General features: G+C 40.5%; 1 protein-coding gene across 1 annotated transcript in view; it reads left to right on the top strand.

Moving 5' to 3' along the window:
• HLTF (helicase like transcription factor) overlaps window positions 1-22,282 on the top strand; it is a 76,402-nt gene that overhangs the window by 32,592 nt on the left and 21,528 nt on the right. Inside the window, exons 14-19 of the mRNA XM_061637008.1 lie at window positions 6,914-6,997; window positions 7,294-7,388; window positions 9,922-10,065; window positions 13,090-13,228; window positions 15,243-15,378; window positions 15,606-15,785. Coding sequence (XP_061492992.1) covers window positions 6,914-6,997; window positions 7,294-7,388; window positions 9,922-10,065; window positions 13,090-13,228; window positions 15,243-15,378; window positions 15,606-15,785 — 778 coding nt within the window. The remainder of the gene's footprint in view (window positions 1-6,913; window positions 6,998-7,293; window positions 7,389-9,921; window positions 10,066-13,089; window positions 13,229-15,242; window positions 15,379-15,605; window positions 15,786-22,282) is intronic.

Genomic DNA, 22,282 nt, shown 5'->3' with positions numbered 1-22,282 from the left:
CCAGATTTGGTACAGGAAAGCAAAGACAAAGGAGGGGTAGATCAAGTGGAATGGTCAGAGGAGGTGAAGGAGGAAGTAAAAGAGGAGATTCTGAGAGTTTTGAAAACCTATAGGAATCTCTTTAGCAACAAACCTGGCCGAACCAGTATAGTTATACATTCCATTGATACTGGAGATCATGCCCCAATCAGATCTGTTCCGTACCGTGTGAATGGGAAAGTTTTGAATGAGATCAAAAAGGAGGTGGAAGATATGCTGGAATTAGGAGTGATCAGGGAATCCATCAGTCCCTGGGCCTCAAGTATTGTCCTGGTTCCGAAGAAAGATGGAACGACCCGGTTTTGCATTGATTATCGGCTAATCAATAAAATTACTGTCCCAGATGCGTATCCTATGCCTAGGGTAGATGCTATGTTAGAGTTATTGGGGGCAGCAACCATTATCTCTACACTAGATCTCTGTAAAGGATTTTGGCAAATGGAACTGGACGAGCACTCCAGAGCCAAAACTGCCTTCAGTACACCAGATGGGTTATATGAGTTTGTGACCTTACCCATGGGACTAAGGAACTCACCCAGTTCATTTCAGAGGCTAATCAATACTGTGTTGCGAGGCATGTCAGATTTTGCAGTGGCCTATATCGATGACGTGGCCATTTTTAGCAAGTCGGTGCCTGAGCATGTCCAACACCTGACAACAGTATTGGAGGCCTTAAGAAAAGCAGGCCTCACAATAAAAGTTAAGAAATGCCAGTTTGGACTAAAGGAAGTAATCTATTTAGGACATAAGGTGGGGAGTGGGAAAATCACCCCCTTATGGAGCAAGGTGGAGGCAATACAAGCGTGACCGATCCCCTTAACCAAAAAAAAGTAAGGGCATTTCTGGGTGTGGCTGGATTTTATAGGAAGTTTGTGAGAAATTTTGGGGAAATAGCAACCCCCTTGCATGAATTGACCAAGAAGAAGTGTTCTGAGCGTGTGGTATGGACGGATGAATGTCAGAAGGCTTTTGATCTACTGAAGCAAGCCTTGTGCCAAGGACCCATATTAATAGCACCAGACTATGAGCAACCATTCATCGTGGCTACAGATGCGTCGGACCTGGCGCTGGGAGTCGTCTTGCTACAGGAGAGAGAAGGCACCAGACATCCAGTGGCGTATCTGAGTCGCAAGCTGACGCCGAGGGAGAAAAACTATTTGTCGGTCCAGAAGGAGTGCCTAGCGGTCGTGTGGGGACTGAACAAGTTGCGCCCATACGTGTGGGGACGAAGATTCACAGTGACTACGGATCATCGGGCCTTGTTATGGTTGCAGATTATGAAAAACCATAACACTATGCTGCAGAGGTGGTCCTGGGCCCTACAGGACTATCAAGTGGACTTCCAGTTCATCAAAGGCAAGGACAATGTACTGGCCGATGGACTTTCCAGGCAAGTGGCTGGGACTGCAGTGACGTGACCAGACAGAGGAACAAAGAAAGACATTTTCCCCATAGAGACTTTTATTTGTTAACGCGACGTATAAATCCTGGAACAGGAATAATACTCTGCCGTTGTTTAAGGGGGGGGAAATGTGATGTTCCTATATATTAGTGTATATATGGTAAGTGCTGGTTGTTTAGAGTATACATGGTAAGTAGTGAAAGAGGAGGGGGAGTGAATGGGCAATAGAATGCTTGATGATTGGCTGAATGTTTAAAATGGCTGACAGTATAAATGAAAGGATGACAGGTAAATCTGGGGGAATGTGAGGTGGTGAATTGTGGAAACGGGGGGGGGGAGAAGAGAAAGAGTGGATTGCTTGGTGGGGTTTGAGAGAGTTGTTTGCCAGGAGAGAGTGAAGAAGGAGGGGGGTGGAGTTCGGATAAGTATTGAGTAAAACCATATGCTTATGTGCCTTAAGAAGAAATCTTGTTAATCTTGTTAGCTTTGTTATCTGTAATAAATACTTAATTTGGTTTACCAAAGGCCTGATCCTTGGCTGGGGTTTCACAGACCAGAAGGGAGGGTAAGGTAATGACCAAGGCTGAAGGGGAACTGTAACAAATGGTGGCAGCGGTGAAGAGAGTAACAATACCAGTATTCAGAGTCTCTGGGAATACTAGTATTGGGACGTTACTGGTGGTTGCCTAGCAGGGGGATCTGTTGAGATCTGTGCTAGAGCGGGGAGAGAAATCATAAGAGAGAGCGGTCCGGACTGGTGGAGTCCCTGGTGGTGCCTAGAGACAGGCAGTAGCCACGCGCAGGTAGGAACCTGACAGGGAGAGCCAGGGAAGGACGCCTCACAGGCCGCACCATAGATTTATACAACGGCATTATGATATCGGCTGTTTTATTTTCAATACCTTTCCTAATCATCGCTAGCATGGAATTCGCCTTTTTCACAGCTGCCGCACACTGGGTCGACATTTTCATCGTGCTGTCCACTACAACCCTGAGGTCTCTCTCCTGGTCAATCACCGCCAGTTCAGACCCCATGAGCGTATATGTGAAATTCAGATTTTTTGCTCCAATATGCATAATTTTACACTTGTTTATATTGAATTGCTTTTGCCATTTTTCCGCCCATTCACTCAGTTTGGAGAGGTCTTTTTGGAGCTCTTCGCAATCCATTTTTGTTTTAACAACCCTGAACAATTTAGTGTCATCAGGAAACTTGGCCACTTCACTGCTCACTCCTAATTCTAGGTCATTAATGAACAAGTTGAAAAGTACAGGTCCCAATACCGATCCTTGAGGGACTCCACTTTCTACAGCCCTCCATTGGGAGAACTGTCTGTTTATTCCTACTCTCTGCTTTCTGCTTCTCAACCAATTCCTTATCCACAAGAGGACCTCTCCTCTTATTCCATGACTGCTAAGCTTCCTCAGACATCTTTGGTGAGGTACCTTGTCAAAAGCTTTTTGAAAGTCTAAGTACACTATGTCCACTGGATCACCTCTATCTATATGCTTGTTGACACTCTCAAAGAATTCTAATAGGTTACTGAGACAGGACTTTCCCTTGCAGAAGCCATGCTGGCTCTGCTTCAGCAAGGCTTGTTCTTCTATGTGCTTAGTTAATCTAGCTTTAATAATACTTTCTACCAGTTTTCCAGGGACAGAAGTTAAGCTAACTGGCCTGTAATTTCCGGGATCCCCTCTGGATCCCTTTTTGAAGATTGGCGTTACATTTGCCACTTTCCAGTCCTCCGGCACGGAGGAGGACCCGAGGGACAAGTTACATATTTTAGTTAGCAGATCAGCAATTTCATCTTTGAGTTCTTTGAGAACTCTCGGGTGGATACCATCCGGGCCCGGTGATTTGTCAGTTTTTATATTGTCCATTAAGCTTAGAACTTCCTCTCTCGTTACCACTATTTGTCTTAGTTCCTCAGAATCCCTTCCTGCAAATGTTAGTTCAGGTTCAGGGATCTGCCCTATATCTTCCACTGTGAAGACAGATGGAAAGAATTCATTTAGCTTCTCTGCAATCTCCTTATCGTTCTTTAGTACACCTTTGACTCCCTTATCATCCAAGGGTCCAATTGTCTCCTTAGATGGTCTCCTGCTTTGAATGTATTCAAAATATTCTTCCAAAGGTTCAACATTCACTGGACTTCCGGGAAGGGTGACTTAGCCTGTGCCTGCTTTTGAGACGGGCTCCTGCCTCAAAAGAAGCTTATTCAGATATATCAGTCAGATTTTTTTTTTTTTTGACTGATTAAACTTCTCCCGGGTAGGGAGAAACGAAGAGATTAACCTCAAAGCCTATTTTTGTTGGGACGACCAGATCTCATTAATTTGTGGGACGAGGTCCAGCCGACGAAGGTGGGACGGATTTTCAACAATCAAGCTCTATCTGATAAAGCGAACGTTCATCTTTTCTTCAAAGAGAGAACGCACTAACAGGCAAGCACCCTTCTTTCTATATTTTTCTTTTACTTGACTTAAATTGTTGCTGTTTAAAAGAGATTTGCCAGATTGATCAGTTTTTGACATCTCACCGGGGAGCCATAACTTCTCTCTGCTATTCACTAATTAATAGCTTATCTCTGTTTTTGTTGCAAAAAGCTGTCCTGGATTTGCACCCTAAAGATATACACGGAAGAGGGATTTCTATTCCTGATTTTTATTCTGAAGAATATTATATTGTCTGAGATTACTTTTTTCCTAGTTCATTTTATTTTGACGAATCTGTTTTCTCACAACGCCATTAATTGTTTCGATCCTGGGAACTGCATTTTGTTTACTTAAGCATGGAGAGATAAGGCTGTCTGTTCTGTTTACGCTGTGATGTCACCAAGTTTGGAGTATTAACCCAATTGTTGCTGAAATAAGAAGTGGTTCTTTTATATTTTTCTTTTAAAATGGCAATTAAGAAAGTGGCTGAGAACCTGGAAGTATCTATGTTTCAGAAAATAATGGATGAAATTGAGATAACGAAACGAACCCTGCGACAGGGTTGTAAGGAGCTGAAAATTGAAATGAGCAAAATGATAGGGGTCCCTGTGAGAGAGGAGACTCTGGAGACTGGAACAAACGTGGAACAGGAAAAAGACCTGCGACAGGGTTGTAAGGAGCCGAAAATTGAATTGAGTAAAATGACACAGGAGCTTAAAGAAATAGGGGTCCCTGTGAGAGAGGAGACCCTGGAGACTGGAATAATTGAATTGAGCAAAATGTCACAGGAGCTTAAAGAAATAGGGGTCCCTGTGAGAGAGGAGACCCTGGAGACTGGAATAATTGAATTGAGCAAAATGTCACAGGAGCTTAAAGAAATAGGGGTCCCTGTGAGAGAGGAGACCCTGGAGACTGGAACAAACGTGGAACAGGAAAAAGATTTGAAGCTTATGGATTTTAGAAATAAAATCTATTGTTTGGAATTTAATGTTATCTCTGAAGAAACTAAGGAAGATTCTAGAGAGAAAGTTATCAATGGCATGGATAATCTTCTGGACTGGAATGATGTGATGGATGGAATTAACTGCAGCCATGTGACAATGGAAAAACTTTCAAGAGATGAGCCAGTGCATTTTGAAAAAAAGAACAGAGATATGATCTTACAGCAGTATTTCAGCAACCTATTCAGAATGGTTGGCAAGATAATATCTGGGATAGAGGTAATTCCCATCAGACTCTTATTGTATGACTATGGTTATGACAGCAAGATTATTATGGAATACTGATAATGGAAGATTGGACCTATGGCTTTGACAGCAAGATTATTATGGAATACTGATAATGGAAGATTGGATACTGAAATTACTGGACTTAACAAGACTACTGAAGATGGAAGATGGAAAATGGAACTAATAGGGATAATAGAACAATGGCTACTGAAATTACTGAACCTAACAGATTCTGATGTGATGGATTAATTGAAATGTTTATTTTGACTATGGTTATGACAATAAGATTATCATAATTAGTAATGAGATGGATTAATCGATATGCTTATCTGGAAAAAAAAATTGATAGATATATTTCTTAAAGAATTGAAACCTCTCTTTGACTTTTTGTGGAAAGAATAAAGTAATGTTTATGAGATTTGATGATTAAGTAAGATAACTACTGGAGGAAAGTGATTTTATATTATGACTTAAGAGACAGGATTGTTATATATTATAGACTTATAACTGATTTGATCTTTGACAAATGGGAAGTCAATATTTTACTCTTTATTTTTTATTTTTGTTTTTTTTTTCTTTTTTTCTTTTTGTTTAACTATTTTTGATTTTGTTTTTTGTCTTTGAATGTTTTATGATTTCGTCTTGTATGTTTTATGAAAATCTGAATAAAAATTATTGAAAAAAAAAAACATATAGTCAAATTCAACACTGCCCTAAAATTTCCAGAATCCCATGTCTCCGGGAGGATATCTTTACTAACAACCTCACCATCACTTTCTTCTGTGGTGTGGGCAGGACGGTGGATTGGGGTCCTCTGGTAGATCTTGGGGTGATTTGTATATAGAACCCTTGCTTTTGGAAGGCTTTAAAATATACCAAAATACATAAAAATATGTATTTTAGAATTAATCCATTTAGAAATGAATATGTTGAGCTAACCTGTGAATACGTGTCTAAATATGATTTTTTGTACATTTAAAAAATAAATAATTTGCAAATTGAGGTGAGAGTGGGGTGGAACAGGCTTATGAATGAAAAGATGCAAAACTGACATGGACCAGATATGTAGGTCAGTGGTAGAGCACCTCCTGCAGAAGGTCCCAGGTTCAATACCTGGCATTTCCAGGTGGGGGTGGCAAAGACTAAAACTCTGGAAAGCTGCTACCAGTTAGTGTACAGAAGAGGGATGGAAGCATCTGTCAATTTTGGTTATCTCAGTTTCTCATTTTTCCAATTTTAAATTTGCTTCTCCATATTTCTGTAAAAATTTGCAATTCTTTCTTTAAAAATCACATGAAAATTTTCAGCATTTTAGTGTGAATTTCTCTTAATAAAATACAAATTTTGTATGCAAAGGTTCAACATTCACTGTTGCATAACACCTAGTAGTTGGCATGATGAAAGTGCATGACTGTTTGCACATTCCCACCGTGCTTATGGAGAAGTTGCTTAGGTATGTGAATGAATTGGCCTGTTTAGTTGAATTGGGAGTGTCCCTAAGCTACGAAGAATAATTTTTGATCTATAAACTGTATCTGTGTGTGAATTGCAATGTCTAACCCTGTCTTTCTATTGGTTTTTATTTATACAAAAAAAACAATTTACAGATGGTATGTGCACAAGCATTCACATGATTGAGTAAGCTATCTTATCATAGAATAGTAGGGTTGAAAGGGACCTATAAAGCCATTGAGTCCAACCCTTTTGCTCAATGCAGGAAAAATAATTGTATTCTAACTACCTGTTTAAAACGTTTTCACAAATGTATGTGAATAATTGGTGCTAAAATTTGTTCTTTTGACAGCTTCTTGTGATATTCAAGAGGATAAATCATTTGCCTCTGTGCTTGGGGAACCAGCCATTTCTTCAAAAAAGGCAAAGAAAAAAGGTAACCGTATCAAAACCTTTAAGCTATTCCTTTTACAATACTGCTTAGCATGAAATGCTTCATAGTATACTTTTAAACATTCCTACAAATGGGAAGGAAAGGGAATCGTCTGAAACTTCTGGACTGATGTAACTGTGGAAGTATTAAATTCCTATGCAGTAGTAAAAACAAAAATTGAATAGCACATGCTTAGGATTGGAGATAGTTCCTCCTTGGCTGAATATCTCTAAAAAGGACTTCTTGGAAGTATCATAGTTCAGTTACGTTGCTAATTGTTGTTTTTTTTCCCTTCCAAGGTGTTGCTACTGTACAGCAAAAGAAAAATGAAGTTGAAGAGAGACTTAAAACAACACTGATTATTTGTCCACTCTCTGTCCTAAGTAACTGGATTGTAAGTTTTAAATTTAAACAATTTCCTTTCTCATGTTTTATCACTGTATACTTTCCTTACAGCTGACTCTGGTTTCTGTACTCAAAATTAAGTAGACCGGTATTTTTCAACAAGGGCTTTGTGAGCAGGGCTTTTGTAAAATTCTGCAACCATCTACCCACATGTTTGCACCAGCTAGTCACTTCCACTTATTACTAGATTTTCCTTTTGTCCTTTGTTTTCCCCCCCTTTTCTTAATTTAGGGCAAGCAGTTGAGGTTATTCAGGATATCCCATGTTAGAGACTCTTCTACTTTAAAAGGGTTGAATACTGAACTAGATTTTCACCTTGCTTGCAGGAAAAAGGATTAAATGATAGTCACTTGTCATATGCCATGTCTTGTGCAGGCAGAAAGGACTTCTGCTTGTACAAGGTGAACCACCTGATTTTTTTTTTGCTGGTTTCCTACTGCCCACTGCAATCCCATATACTACCTTCCCTGCTGTTGTGTGAGATTCATCAACCTTTGGAAGATGATTTGTGGTGGTGGTGGTAGGGCTTGCAGTGGATAAGGGAAATCTGTGAAAACAGGGGCCCCTGCCCTGCGTGAGTGGAAATAGTTTCTGCTTGCGCAAGGCAGCTTTTGAACTCAATACATAAAGACTGGTGTCCTATTGAAGCATTTACTCCATTGACATAACTCAGGCTTGGCTTCATCATATGTCTAAAAGGGAGGAAACAGCTTGACCTCTGAAGTAGCAGCAAAGCTCTAAGTATTTACGGCAACTATTTTACATCCAGGCGAGTAGGAATCTGGAGTACACAAATGAGAAGTAATCTATGGAGTTTAAGCCCTTATCAATCAGGATGTTGCAATCTCTCGTCTAACACACTTGTAACATAAAATCAACATGGGGATGATGAGCTTAACTTGGAATAATCCAGGGCAAAATAGAAATTCATCTATTAAAGTTTCTTTAAAGGAGCATGGAACAATAAATGAGGTTGGGTAATAGCATTGGAGTCAGCAATTTTTAAAAACTTGTCACTATTATACTAGGCAGAAGGTGCAGGTTTTTCTTGGTTACGGTTTGCAAATGTTAAGATTCCGTCTCCAAAGCCAAATTAATTAATCAGGGCACAGTGTTTACTTTGACAAGTATTCAGGAACATGTGGTTCTTCCAGTTCGTGTAGCTTCTATGGAGTGTTCTAACTTCTGGAGCTGAAAGAAGGGCCCAGGCAAGCTTCCCTTTTAAGAGTCATAAAGATGGGTATGAACTCAAATCCCAAGTGGCTGAAGACCAATCCTAGCATGCTTGCATTTTGTGTGGAATCTCTGCTCGAGAAAGCAACTTGCAGCTATAGAAAGCTAGGGCTGGAAATAAAGATCAATAAGCATGTTTTCCAGTAGACTTTATATAAAGGTTACTTGGAGGAAGGATTTGTCAGTGTTGTGTGTATGGAGTATCCAGAGTGGAGGAACTGCTAGATCCGAAGCCTATCATGTTTACATAATAGGAACAGACACTCCGTGTGTGTGTGTGTGTGTGTGTGTATGATTTTCCTACTTTCACACAGTTGACCATGGCTTTTCCTTTCTCTGCCCATTGAGAGCAATGGTAAGGAAAATGAGCATGCCAGCTTCAGGGCTGGTGTACAGCCGTTTCACTACCACCAGTCTGTTTTGAGGACATGTCAAGAGAATGGGAGGACTTTGGATCTGCGAGATCCAAAGCCTCTTTGGAACATTTATTTATTTATTTATTTATTTATTTATTATTGAATTTATTAGTCGCCCATCTGGCTGGCTGTCCAGCCACTCTGGGCGACGTACAACATAGACATACAATACACAGGCATTAAAAATCTAAAAACAATGAAGATAAAATCTAACCCACCCAAAAAGCCTGCCTGAAGATGCACGTCTTCAAGGCCCGGCAGAAACTCATCATAGAAGGGGCATGGTGGAGATCATTTGGGAGGGAGTTCCACAGGGTGGGGGCCATGATTGAAGAAGCCCTCTCTCTAGTCCTGGGCAAGGAAAGAGAAGAATTCTGTCCTTGTAACAGGGAGTGCAGACCCCCTCCATCTGTAGGTAGAGTGAGAGAGTCACTCTATCCTATGGCCTTTGTGCCACCTTCCCAGGAACTATAAGATTATGTCCTAATTGATTTTAACAAATATCAGCAAATATCACTTCAGCATTAGTTCAGAGAAAACAAACCTTATTATAGAACAAACTTACTTTATAGTAACTTTCTCCAGCCAGATGTCTTCCAGATGTTGGACTATTGGCCATACTGGCTGGGGCTTATGGGAGTTGTGAGTCGAAAACATCTGTGGGTGCTGGGTTGGGAAAGGCCGGTTTATATTATAGCTAATATAGCATGCTTTTGTCTCGCATCTTAATTATTTGAACATAATTTTCAGGTGATTTAAATATAAGAGATGCTATCTTTTCTAGCATATGCAAAGATGTCCATTCATAAGAATGACGTTATTGAGCCATACATTATCAATTAATCATAACCTCCTTGTTAATTTTCATTTCAGGATCAGTTTGAACAACATGTTGATCCATGTGTTCACTTGAATACTTACGTTTACTATGGCTTGGAGCGCAGCAAAGATCCAGCAGTACTTTCAAGCCAGGATGTTGTATTAACAACATACAACGTTTTAGCTAGTGACTACAGAGTAAGTGTAGTGAAAAATCACAGTAAGATAAAGAAAAAAAGTTTATTGACATCTTGTTCAAAAATTAGAATATTGTAGTATTTACCTCTTTTTTAAAAAATCAGTTCCAAGAGCTCTATTGCGCCTTTTTAGTTTGTTTAAAATGCATTATCTGACTTTCCAATTATACAGGTTTCCTAGGCAATTCAAAAGAAGTAATATGAATGAGGTTTTCCTCTCACAGAAAGCTTCTCCAAACATAGATTGCCAGCACTCATCTGGTATCATCACCTGTGATCTCGTTCCTCAGAATGGCTACCAGGTTAAACTGGCAGCATTTGGCAGCTACAGGGGCAGGACTCATCCATCAACCTACAGATCTAAGCAGATGCACAGAGAAGATGGATTTTGTCTCTGTGGTGGCTTCAAGTGGCAGAAAGGGCTGGGGGAATGAGAAGGCAAATGTCTTCTCCCCAACCAGGTGTTCCAGCTTCTAATGGCTTCTAACTTCTAATTGTTACTATGTTTTTATCCTGAGACAGTTTAATGTTTTATACTTGAGTTGCTCATTAGACTGTAGCTGCACTATGATGCATTTTCATTAAAATAGGGAGGATATTTTATTATATTGTAGCTTTGGGGTTGTATCCATCTAAGACATATTTAGAGCAGACCCATTGAAACTGATGGGCTCCTACTGGGAGGAAAGGCTGGATATAACTTTAATTATTATTATTCATAATAATAATTGAAGTACATTGATTTCAGTGGGTTGGCTGTGAATATGATTTAATTGGGTACAGTTGGAGTCTTGTTCTACCTGGCATTAAGTGCTTAAATTTCTGTAATGGATAGTTTGGAAATAACCTGGATATTATTCCATATCAGTTGTTACAGAAGGGATATAAATGAAATTTCTTACCTTGAAGTTCTCATGACTTTAATATTAGATTTCCAGCTGGGCAACAAGAAGATATAACTTGGTTCTTGCACATGGATCCTGAAAATTATGTCAGTTCTGAGAATTGCATCCCCTCTTATACAAACACCTTTTTAGGATGTCGTGGAAGTTGATGTTGATAAATATAGTTGCATGCAGTTTAAAACAGATGTACTGTGCAATGGGCATACATGTCTTATGTAAGTAGCAGTGTAGCAACATTAAAAGCATGCTCTCAAGTCTTCAGCAGTTTTAAGTTACATCTGATGTTGGAATGTGGGAGTGATTGCAGAAGTGTGGGATTACGGATTGTAAACATACAGTTTAGGCTGCATGTCTGGTGGCTGTGACCTTTTTAAGGGGCTGCCACAGTCTTGCCTTCCTTGGCATATCTCTTATGTGTCTCTGAGTGGGATGTAAATTGCATGTTGGTGTGGGTGCTTGCTGTTGAAAATCAAGGGCTTGGGCTATTTTCCTATTACTCCAGTTGGAACACTCTAAAATGCCGTACTGTTCTCAGCACCTGCAAAAAACTTTTTGTTTAGGGAAGCCTATCCAGAAATGTAAATTTGGCATGTATTTTAATATGTAATTTTATTTTATAATGTATATATGTATATCTTTAAAATGGCTGATTTTAATAATTTGGATTTTTAGGTCAACTTGTTCTTTACATCTGTTTTTGTTGGTAATTTTGATGTATATTTTATGTAAACTGCTTATAAGTTTTGATGATTAAGTGGTAATATAAATCCTGTTAAATAAATATGAGCTTTCCCTGGAGTGAAACGGAAGCTATATTTCCATTTTCTCTCCCCCCTACAACCCCCCCCCCAACTGTTGCTTAGCTGCTAATTTATTTATTTGAAAGTGGTAGTTCCAGTGATTTGTATTAAATCGATGACTGTCATGGGGATAAGTTTAACATATATATGTTATGTCTGCTTTAGATATGAACTATAAATGGAGTATGCTGTATTTAAGCCATCGCAATAGCTTTCTCGAAACAAAAGAGCTTGCTGGATCAGGCCAGTGGTCCATCTAGTCCAGCATCCTGTTGCCACAATGCCTAACCAGATGCTTATGAGAAGCCCGCAAGCAGGACCTGAGTGGAAGAGCACTCTCCCATCCTGCAGTTTCCAGCAACTAGTATTCAGAAGCATGCCTCCAACCATGGAGGCAGAGCATAGCCATCATGACTAGTAACCATTGATAGCTTTATCATCCATGAATTTGCCTAAACTTTTAAAGTCATCCAGGTTGGTGACCACCATTGCCTTGTGGGAGTGAATAGTTTTACTATGCACTGTGTGAAGAGGTACTTTCTTTTGTTTGACCTGAATCTTTCACCGTTCAGCTTCACTGGATGTTCTTATGTCATTATGTACAGAAGACATCTTAAATGGAAGTTGATTGCTTATTGCAGTGGTGGGGTACCTGAGACCTGAAGGCAAATGTGACCCTCCAGGCCCCTCTTTCTGGCCCTTGGAACTCTTCTCAGGCCACACCCCCTCCAGTCTCACAGTCCTTGAGTTTTTCCCCTGAACTCGGATTATGGATCTTGCTTGGAGCAGAGAGGGGGATGTGTGTGTAGATACTAGCCTACTGTACAGTCCTACTTACTTATTTATTAATTAAATTTATATCCTGCCCTTCCTCCCAGAAAAGGAGCCCAGGGCGGCAAACAAAAACACTCTAAAACATCTTAAAAACAAATGTCTTATAAGTAAAACTTGTTCATTGCTCTGCCTTCTGCCTCTGGTCCTGTCCGCCACTGGCATGTAGCTCCTAGAAAATTTCCCAGTAGAGAATGTGGCTCTTGGGCTGAAAAAGGTTTCATATCTGTGGCTTATTGCATGTCTGCTTGTAGCTTGCTTACTGTTGTGCTCTGTAGGTTAATTTGCAGGTTAGGAACAAAAATACCCTGCTTACAGGCCTTGAGGCATGCTTGATATAGCTGACTTCCTCTATTCCTATTTATAAAAGTCACAGACAAAGCAATTTCTTCTAATTTTTAAAAAGACACTCTCCAGAAAGAGCACTTGCTTTTCACAGTTTAGTTTTGACAACTATTGTGGTACTTCAAGAATAAACTTTTGTTCTAGGCCAGAGGTAATAGTCCTTTACACAAATTAAAATGGCTGAGAGTGGTGTTGGATGAAGGACACACAATACGAAATCCAAATGCTCAACAGACAAAAGCTGTGCTGGATCTCGATGCGCAAAGAAGATGGATTTTGACAGGTAATTATGCCAAAGGAAGAACACTGAAGCACTGGCTGTAACCAGTTACGCTTGATAATGGGTTATTGATTTCTGTTGGATTTTTAGGCTTGTAATGCATTATGCCTCTTCATTTGGTTTACACTCTGTAAAATTGCTTTCATTAGGAATGTAACTTGCTACCTGCTTGGGGCAAGTATCACTTGCAAAGAATCTTTTGCCATCCACTCCTCCAGTGAGCATTCAAATTTCAGTCCAGACAGGAGCAGCTAGTGTGGTGGGACAGTGCTGTGCTGCTCTTCCAGCAGCAGTGTCATTGCTGCTTAGTTAGCAGGATAGTGCAGGTCAGGGCTGCATGGATACATCAGCAGAGCCAATCTTGTGTTCCAACTGGTGCACCTATCCAGCCCTGATACCGCTGCCCTGTCCTGTCAAGCAGCTGTGACCCTGCTTTTGCGAGGGCAGCAGTATGGCACTGTCCCACCACACCAGTTGCTCCTGAGGCCATGGAATGAAGCAACTGTTTGCAGTGTGTAAGGGATACAAGAGCAGCTCTGCTAGGGCTGCAGCTTCTGTTTTTACCTGCTTCCTGATCATAGTAGCTGTCAGCACCCAGAGAAGCAGCCAAAACTAGTGCATTGTGGAAGTGTTGTTTCTGCTTCTATGAGTGTCTGATGTTGCTCACTGTGACTGTCCTTTCTGGAAAATGCATTTGTTGCATTCACTTGGTTACAAATGCAATTTCTGTGGGAACAAGCACCTTTGCTACTCCTGTCTTTTGTTGCCTCTCTCTCGCATTGTTCTTAGTTTTCCAATCTTAAATTTCAACTGCAAAAATGTTAACATCACAGTTGATACAGAAATGGTCATTTCCCTGGGCAGTGCAACCACTAATCAAATGGTCAAGATTTTGCTGCTTGAACTGATGGTGTTACTGTTAAGGACAGGATTTAAAGCCACAATTGGAGTAGGCTCAAACTCTTATCACTGATTAATTTTTATGGGCTTCTGGGACCAGACCCATATGCTCATGTTAAGGGAAGCATCTCTCCTAGGACAGCAGTTGTCCATGGCCTTTGGTCATGAAGTCAGTGGGGTTTAAATATTTAATTAATTATTTGTTGAACTGAATAGTTGTATGAGCAAGGGCACTTAGGCTGAGACTTGTCCGCCATCATCCCCTTCTCCTGTACCATGGGGACTTGGATTCTCAGGGAAGTATTTCCTGGGGACTCTGAGACTGGTGGGGAAAAGTACAGGCTTTAGTCAGCTTCTGCCAGTTGATGTCTGGATCCAACGCACTCTTGATTTATTGATTATAGTTGCATTTTGAAGTTGCCATTAATTTTAGAGGCAATACATATATGTGAGCAAAGGCACTAATGCATTTTAAGCCACTTTAATCTTAAGATTTATTTTCAGTTCAAATGCTACTTTGACCGGGCTCTAGAGCTTTTGAGGTATGTCTGTACCTGACTAAAGATGCTTCAAAAACTAAGCAAAGTAGATGCCAGAGCTATTACAATTCGGGGTAGTGAGGGACTTCATTATTTACAAGCAGGCACTGCTTTTAAAAAATCATTTTTAATTGATGAAATAAAATCCTCAGGATCCACTACCAGAATGTATTGATCCAAATAATATTGATAATTTAGCCTTGCAACTGTTTCCATCTGTCTGCCAGCCAGTCAATCGTCCTTAGATATTTTCATGTCTAAATGTAACTTTATAGGAAATTAATAAATGCTTAAATATGTGAAAGTGGCATCAAATAAAACTTGTCTGGGAAACTGAATGCTAGTGTACAACTAACTTTTGATGGATGCTTAGTGATATGTTTGCCAGTTTTACACAATAATTAAAGCTGTCATTTTGTTACAGATTCCAAAGTAATTATTTTGGCAAGTTCTTGATCCTTGTACAAAGGATACTTTTTGTTGATCCAGGTGTGTCTTCTGATATTTTTGAGCAAATTGTACATGATGTCATCATAATGTGTGGCATGCTTTTGTTTTGTCTTCTGTCTTCCTTTTAGGCACACCTATTCAGAATTCCTTAAAAGATTTGTGGTCTCTTCTTTCCTTTTTAAAGTTGAAGCCTTTTATAGATAGAGAGTGGTGGCATAGAACAATCCAGCGGCCTGTCACTATGGGAGATCAAGGCGGGCTTAAGTATGAAATGTTTCTTTTTTAAAGTAAATTTTGTAAAGATCAATACAAGGTTTATACATAAACAATAATATGTGGAGAATATAGATTCCTTTTTAATCCTTTTTTGAAGAATAAAGAAAAATATAGAAAATGTATAACTTCACTGGGTGTACAAGACTGAGTAACAGAGTGATATATGAAATATGTCTGGTATTAAAATCTCATGGGTGCTTCTTTTGTCTCTCGAGGCGTTTACAATTATTGATTAAGAGCATTACACTTCGAAGAACTAAAACAAGCAAAGTTAAAGGGAAGCCAGTTTTGAAGCTCCCGGGACGCAAAGTGTTCCTTCAGCATATTACACTTACAGATGAAGAGAGCCTAATGTATCATTCTGTGAGAAATGAGAGCATTGCTGCTATTATCAGGTAAACAGTGCCAGCTGTTAAGTGGAAAAACAAAATTCCATTAGGTTGCATTTAGTTGTTTCAGCCTGACTTTATTTAGGTGTCTTACAGTGCAATCCTATATATGTCTGCTCAGAAATAGGCTCCGATACATTCAATAGGACAACTCGCAGCTAAGCATATATACTAGCTGGTATAGCACAGTGGGGAGGAGAGCCTGGCTGGAAGTCCAGAGTCTGCGAGTTCAAATCCACTCTCGTGTCTCCTGGGTGTCAAGGGCCAGCTAATGATCACCCCCACAGTGAGTGGCTCAGATGTTATGTGCCCTGCCACCTGTGCAGCCGTGGGCAAGCTGAATAGTCCCAAGGAGCCCAGTTGCCCCCCAGCTGGCAGTTGCGGACAAGGAAGGGGCTGGCTTGTACAGCTGTGGCAAGCTGAGCAGGCCCTAGCCAGCTGGGGAGGACTAGCTTCAGAGGGAGGTAATGGTAAACCCCCTCTGAATACCGCTTACCATGAAAACCCTATTCATAGGGTCGCCATAAGTCAGGATTGACTTGAAGGCAGTCCATTTCCATTTTCCAGGTATATATAGGATTGTGGCCTTAGTAGATTCCATTGCAATAAAACTTGATGGAATGCTATGTTAAGGTATCATGTTTTTAGATTATGTAGAACTTGAGCAATTCCTGCGTTCAGCAGCCAGCATATTCTCTGTGCCTGATTGCAATCTGAATAGTACTAACAAACTTTCATGGTATTTTATCTAAGAGTCAGATTAGTACTCAAAGCAACATGAATTGTCAAGAGGCAAGCAGGATGGTACAGAATACAGGAACATCTGCAACTGTTCAATTACTGCTTAGTTTGTAATTGTATACAAATAGAACTCCATTGTTAAGCAGAATGCTGTTACATAAGAAGAGCCTGCTGGATCAGGCCAGTGGCCCATCTAGTCCAGCATCCTGTTCTCACAGTGGCCAACCAGGTGCCTGGGGGAAGCCCGCAAGCAGGACCCGAGTGCAAGAACACTCTCCCCTCCTGAGGCTTCCGGCAACTGGTTTTCAGAAGCATGCTGCCTCTGACTAGGGTGGCACAGCACAGCCATCATGGCTAGTAGTCATTGATAGCCCCATTCTCCATGAATTTGTCCAATCCTCTTTTAAAGCCATTCAAGCTGGTGGCTATTACTGCATCTTGTGGGAGCAAATTCCACAGTTTAACTATGCGCTGAGTAAGGAAGTACTTCCTTTTGTCTGTCCTGAATCTTCCAACATTCAGCTTCTTTGAATGTCCACGAGTTCTAGTATTATGAGAGAGGGAGAAGAACTTTTCTCTATCCACTTTCTCAGTGCCGTGCATAATTTTATACACTTCTATCATGTCTCCTCTGACCCGCCTTTTCTCTAAACTAAAAAGCCCCAAATGCTGCAACCTTTCCTCGTAAGGGAGTCACTCCATCCCCCTGATCATTCTGGTTGCCCTCTGAACCTTTTCCAACTCTATAATATCTTTTTTGAGATGAGGCGACCAGAACTGTATACAGTATTCCAAATGCAGCCTCACCATAGATTTATACAATGGCATTATGATACCGGCTGTTTTATTTTCAATACCTGTCCTAATTATCCCTAGCATGGAATTTGCCTTTTTCACAGCTGCCGCGCACTGGGTCGACATTTTCATCGTGCTGTCCACTACAACCCCGAGGTCTCTCTCCTGGTCAGTCACCGCCAGTTCAGACCCCATGAGCGTATATGTGAAATTCAGATTTTTTGCTCCAATATGCATAATTTTACACTTGTTTATATTGAATTGCATTTGCCATTTTTCCGCCCATTCACTCAGTTTGGAGAGGTCTTTTTGGAGCTCTTCGCAATCCCTTTTTGTTTTCACAACCCTGAACAATTTAGTGTCATCAGCAAACTTGGCCACTTCACTGCTCACTCCTAATTCTAGGTCATTAATGAATAAGTTGAAAAGTACAGGTCCCAGTACCGATCCTTGAGGGACTCCACTTTCTACAGCCCTCCATTGGGAGAACTGTCCGTTTATTCCTACTCTCTGCTTTCTGCTTCTCAACCAATTTCTTATCCACAAGAGGACCTCTTCTCTTATTCCATGACTGCTAAGCTTCCTCAGAAGTCTTTGGTGAGGTACCTTGTCAAACGCTTTTTGAAAGTACACTATGTCCACTGGATCACCTCTATCTATATGCTTGTTGACACTCTCAAAGAATTCTAATAGGTTACTGAGACAGGACTTTCCCTTGCAGAAGCCATGCTGGCTCTGCTTCAGCAAGGCTTGTTCTTCTATGTGCTTAGTTAATCTAGCTTTAATAATACTTTCTACCAGTTTTCCAGGGACAGAAGTTAAGCTAACTGGCCTGTAATTTCTGGGATCCCCCCTGGATCCCTTTTTGAAGATTGGTGTTACATTTGCCACTTTCCAGTCCTCAGGCACGGAGGAGGACCCGAGGGACAAGTTACATATTTTAGTTAGCAGATCAGCAATTTCACATCTGAGTTCTTTGAGAACTCTCGGGTGGATGCCATCCGGGCCCGGTGATTTGTCAGTTTTTATATTGTCCATTAAGCTTAGAACTTCCTCTCTCGTTACCACTATTTGTCTTAGTTCCTCAGAATCCCTTCCTGCAAATGTTAGTTCAGGTTCAGGGATCTGCCCTATATCTTCCACTGTGAAGACAGATGCAAAGAATTCATTTAGCTTCTCTGCAATCTCCTTATCGTTCTTTAGTACACCTTTGACTCCCTTATCATCCAAGGGTCCAATCGCCTCCCTAGATGGTCTCCTGCTTTGAATGTATTTATGGGGCGGTATACAAGTATAATAAAATAAATAAATAAATAAATTATGTTCTTAGCAATGTGATCCTCAAATTCTTTTTTAGCATCCCTTGTTGTCTTCTTGCATTTCTTTTGCCAGAGTTTGTGTTCTTTTTTATTTTCTTCATTCGGACAAGACTTCCATTTTCTGAAGGAAGACTTTTTGCCTCTAAGAGTTTCCTTGACTTTGCTCGTTAACCATGCTGGCATCTTCTTAGCCCTGGCGGTACCTTTTCTGATCTGCGGTATGCACTCCAGTTGAGCTTCTAATATAGTGTTTTTAAACAACTTCCAAGCATTTTCGAGTGATGTGACCCTCTGGACTTTGTTTTTCAGCTTTCTTTTTACCAATCCCCTCATTTTTGTGAAGTTTCCTCTTTTGAAGTCAAATGTGACCGTGTTGGATTTTCTTGGCAATTGGCCATTTACATGTGTGTTTAATTTAATAGCACTGTGGTCACTGCTGCCAATCGGTTCAACAACACTTACATCTCGCACCATGTCCCGGTCCCCACTGAGGATTAAGTCCAGGGTTGCCGTCCCTCTGGTCGGTTCCATGACCAACTGGTCTAGGGAATAGTCATTTAGAATATCTAGAAATTTTGCTTCTTTGTCATGACTGGAACACATATGCGGCCAGTCTATGTCTGGGTAGTTGAAGTCACCCATTACTACCACATTTCCTAGTTTTGGATGCTTCCTCAATTTCATATCTCATCTCAAGGTCTCCCTTAGCATTTTGTTCTTGAAACATGGCATGAGGTTTTAACAAAATGATTCCTGATAATGTAATTGCTCATGCCAATGTAGTTGAATGTTAAAAGACTACAGTCACATGTGAAAATAACTTGCATTTTGTGCTTGAATTCAAAGCATTCTGGATTTTTTATGTAATGTACAAAACATGTATACTGTACTTTGAACTCCTGCTTCCAGAATCAAGTGGTGCCTGAGAATTCATAGTAAGACTTCCAATTACGTCAAACATTCAGGATTGAGCCTTTCATTAGCATGATTAGTTCTGTCTGTATTTTTTAATTTTAAGTCTAATTCATGTTTAGAATATACTGAGAATGTTATTACTGTTCAGTGTTTGCTGCCTTGGGCTTCTTAAGAACTAAGAAGAGCCTGCTGGATCAGGCCAGTGGCCCATCTAGTCTGGCATCCTGTTCTCACAGTGGTCAACCAGCTGCCTGTGGGAAGCCTGCAAGGAGAATCTGAGCACAAGAGCATTCTCCCCTCCTGCAGTTTCTAGCAAGGGGTGTTCAGAAGCATACTGCCTCCGACTGTGGAGGCAGAGCATAGCCATCATGGCTAGTAGCCATTGATGGCCTTATCCTCCATGAATTTGTCTAATCTTTTAAATCCATCCAAGTTGGTGGCCATTACTGCCTCTTGTGGGAGTGTGTGAATAATTATTTTCTTTTGTCTGGCCTGAAACTTCCAATATGCTGCTTCATTGGATGTCCACAAGTTCTAGTTTATGAGAAAGGGAGAAAAACTTTTCTCTGTCCACTTTCTGCATGTCATGTATAATTCTATACACTTCTATCATTCCGCCTCTTACCTTTTCTGTAAGCAAAACCCCAAATGCTGCAACCTTTCCTCGTAGGGGATTCATTCCATCCACTTGAACATTTTGGTTGCCCTTTTCTGAACCCTATCTAGCTCTACAATATCCTTTTTGAGGTGAGGCAACCAGAACTGTACACAGTATTCCAAATGTGGTTGCACTATAGATTTGTATAACAGCATTATGATATTGGCAGTTTTATTTTCAATATCTTTCCTAATGATTCCTAGCATGGAATTTGCCTTTTTCACAGCTGCCACACATTGGATCAACATCTTCACTGAGCTATCCACTGCGACCCCAAGATCTCATTCCTGGTCAGTCACTACCAGTTCAGAGCCAATCAGCATATATGTGAAATAGGGTTTTTGCTCCAATATGCATAACTTTACACTTGTCTACAGTGAATTGCATTTGCCACCTTACTGCCCATTCACTTAGTTGGGAGAGATCCTTTTGGAGCTCTTCGCAATCCTTTTTTGTTTTAACAACCATGAACAATGTGGTATCACCAGCAAACCTGGCCACCTCACTACTCGCCCCTAATTCTAGGTCATTAATAAACAAGTTAAAAAGCACAGATTCCAGTACCAATCCTTGGGGGACTCCATTTTCTACAGCACTCCCTTGGGAGAACTGTCTGTTTATTCATACTCTCTGCTTCCTGCTACTTAACCAATTCCCAATCCAGATGAGGACCTCTTCTCTTATTCCATGACTGCTAAACATAATCAGGAGAGTTTGGTGAGGTACCTTGTTGAAAGCTTTTTGAAAGTGTAAATACAGTATGTCCACTGGATCACCTCTATCTATATACTTGTTGACACTCTCAAAGAACTTGTGTAGGTTAGTAAGACAGGACTTTTCCATGTGGAAGCCATGCTGGTCCTGCTTTAGCAAGGCTTGCTCTTCTATATGCTTGGTTATCTTTAACAATACTTCTACCAGTTTTCCTGAGACAGACGTTAAGCTAACCGGCCTGTAATTTTCAGGATCCCCCTGATCCCTTTTTAAAGATTAGTGTTACGTTGGCCACTTTCCTTTCCTCAGGTATGGAGGCAGATCTGAATTACAAGTTACATATTTTTGTAAGAAGTTCAGCAATTTTACATTTGAGTTCTTTGAGAATTCTCAGTGGGATTCCATCTGGACCCGGCAATTTGTCAGTTTTTATTTTGTCTATTAAGCCTAGAACTTCATCTCTCGTCACCTCTCTCGGCCACAGTTCCTTAGACTTCCTGCAAAAATTTCTTCAGGTACTGGGATCTTCCCTGTATCTTCCGCTGTGAAGACAGATCAAAGAATTCATTTAGCTTCTCTGCAGTCTTATCCTGCTTTAGGACACCTTCACACCCTTATAATCCAAGGGTCCAACCGCCTCCCTAGATGGTCTCCTGCTTGGAATGTATTTAAATATTTTTGTTGGTTTTTATGTTTCAGCAATGTGCTCCTTACATTCTTTTTTTAGCTTCGCTTACTGTCTTGCATTTCTTTTGCCAGAGTTTATGTCCCTTTTTATTCTCCTCATTTGGAGAAGACTTCCATTTTTTGAAGGAAGCCCTCCTTGCTTCTGATAGCTTCTTTGACTCTGCTTAACCATGCTGGCATCCTCTTGGGCCTGGTGATACCTGTCCTGATCAGTAGTATACATGCCAGTTGAGCTTCTAATAGTGCATTTTTAAACAACTCTCAAGCATTTTGGAGTGATTTGACCTTCTGGACTTTGCCTTTCAACTTTCTTTTTACCTTTCTCCTCAGTTTTTTGGAGCTTCATGTTTTGAAGTATTCTTTTGGGAGGAAAGGCAGGATATAAATTTAATTATTATTAATGATGATGTGTAAAGCAGAATGCACTGAGTGGACTTACTGCCCTGTGCTTCAGTTATGTCTGCCAGAAAATATTGTAGGCTGCAGTTGGTTACCTCAGCTTATGTGCTTCTCCACTGTCTGCACCCTTGCACATCTTTGTTTGCTGATGCAGCAGCAAAAATTGAAATGCAGTTTGCCAGTCCATTATGCAGGGTTAATGACATGGGGAACAAAATGTGTTCACTGAGGTGCATAGTAATGTTTATTAAGTAACTTTTCTAATTTGAATGTAA

The sequence above is a fragment of the Rhineura floridana genome, chromosome 7 (genome assembly GCF_030035675.1).
Source record: "Rhineura floridana isolate rRhiFlo1 chromosome 7, rRhiFlo1.hap2, whole genome shotgun sequence".
Classification (NCBI taxonomy): Eukaryota; Metazoa; Chordata; class Lepidosauria; order Squamata; family Rhineuridae; genus Rhineura; species Rhineura floridana.
This window is presented reverse-complemented; position numbering and strand designations above follow the sequence as displayed.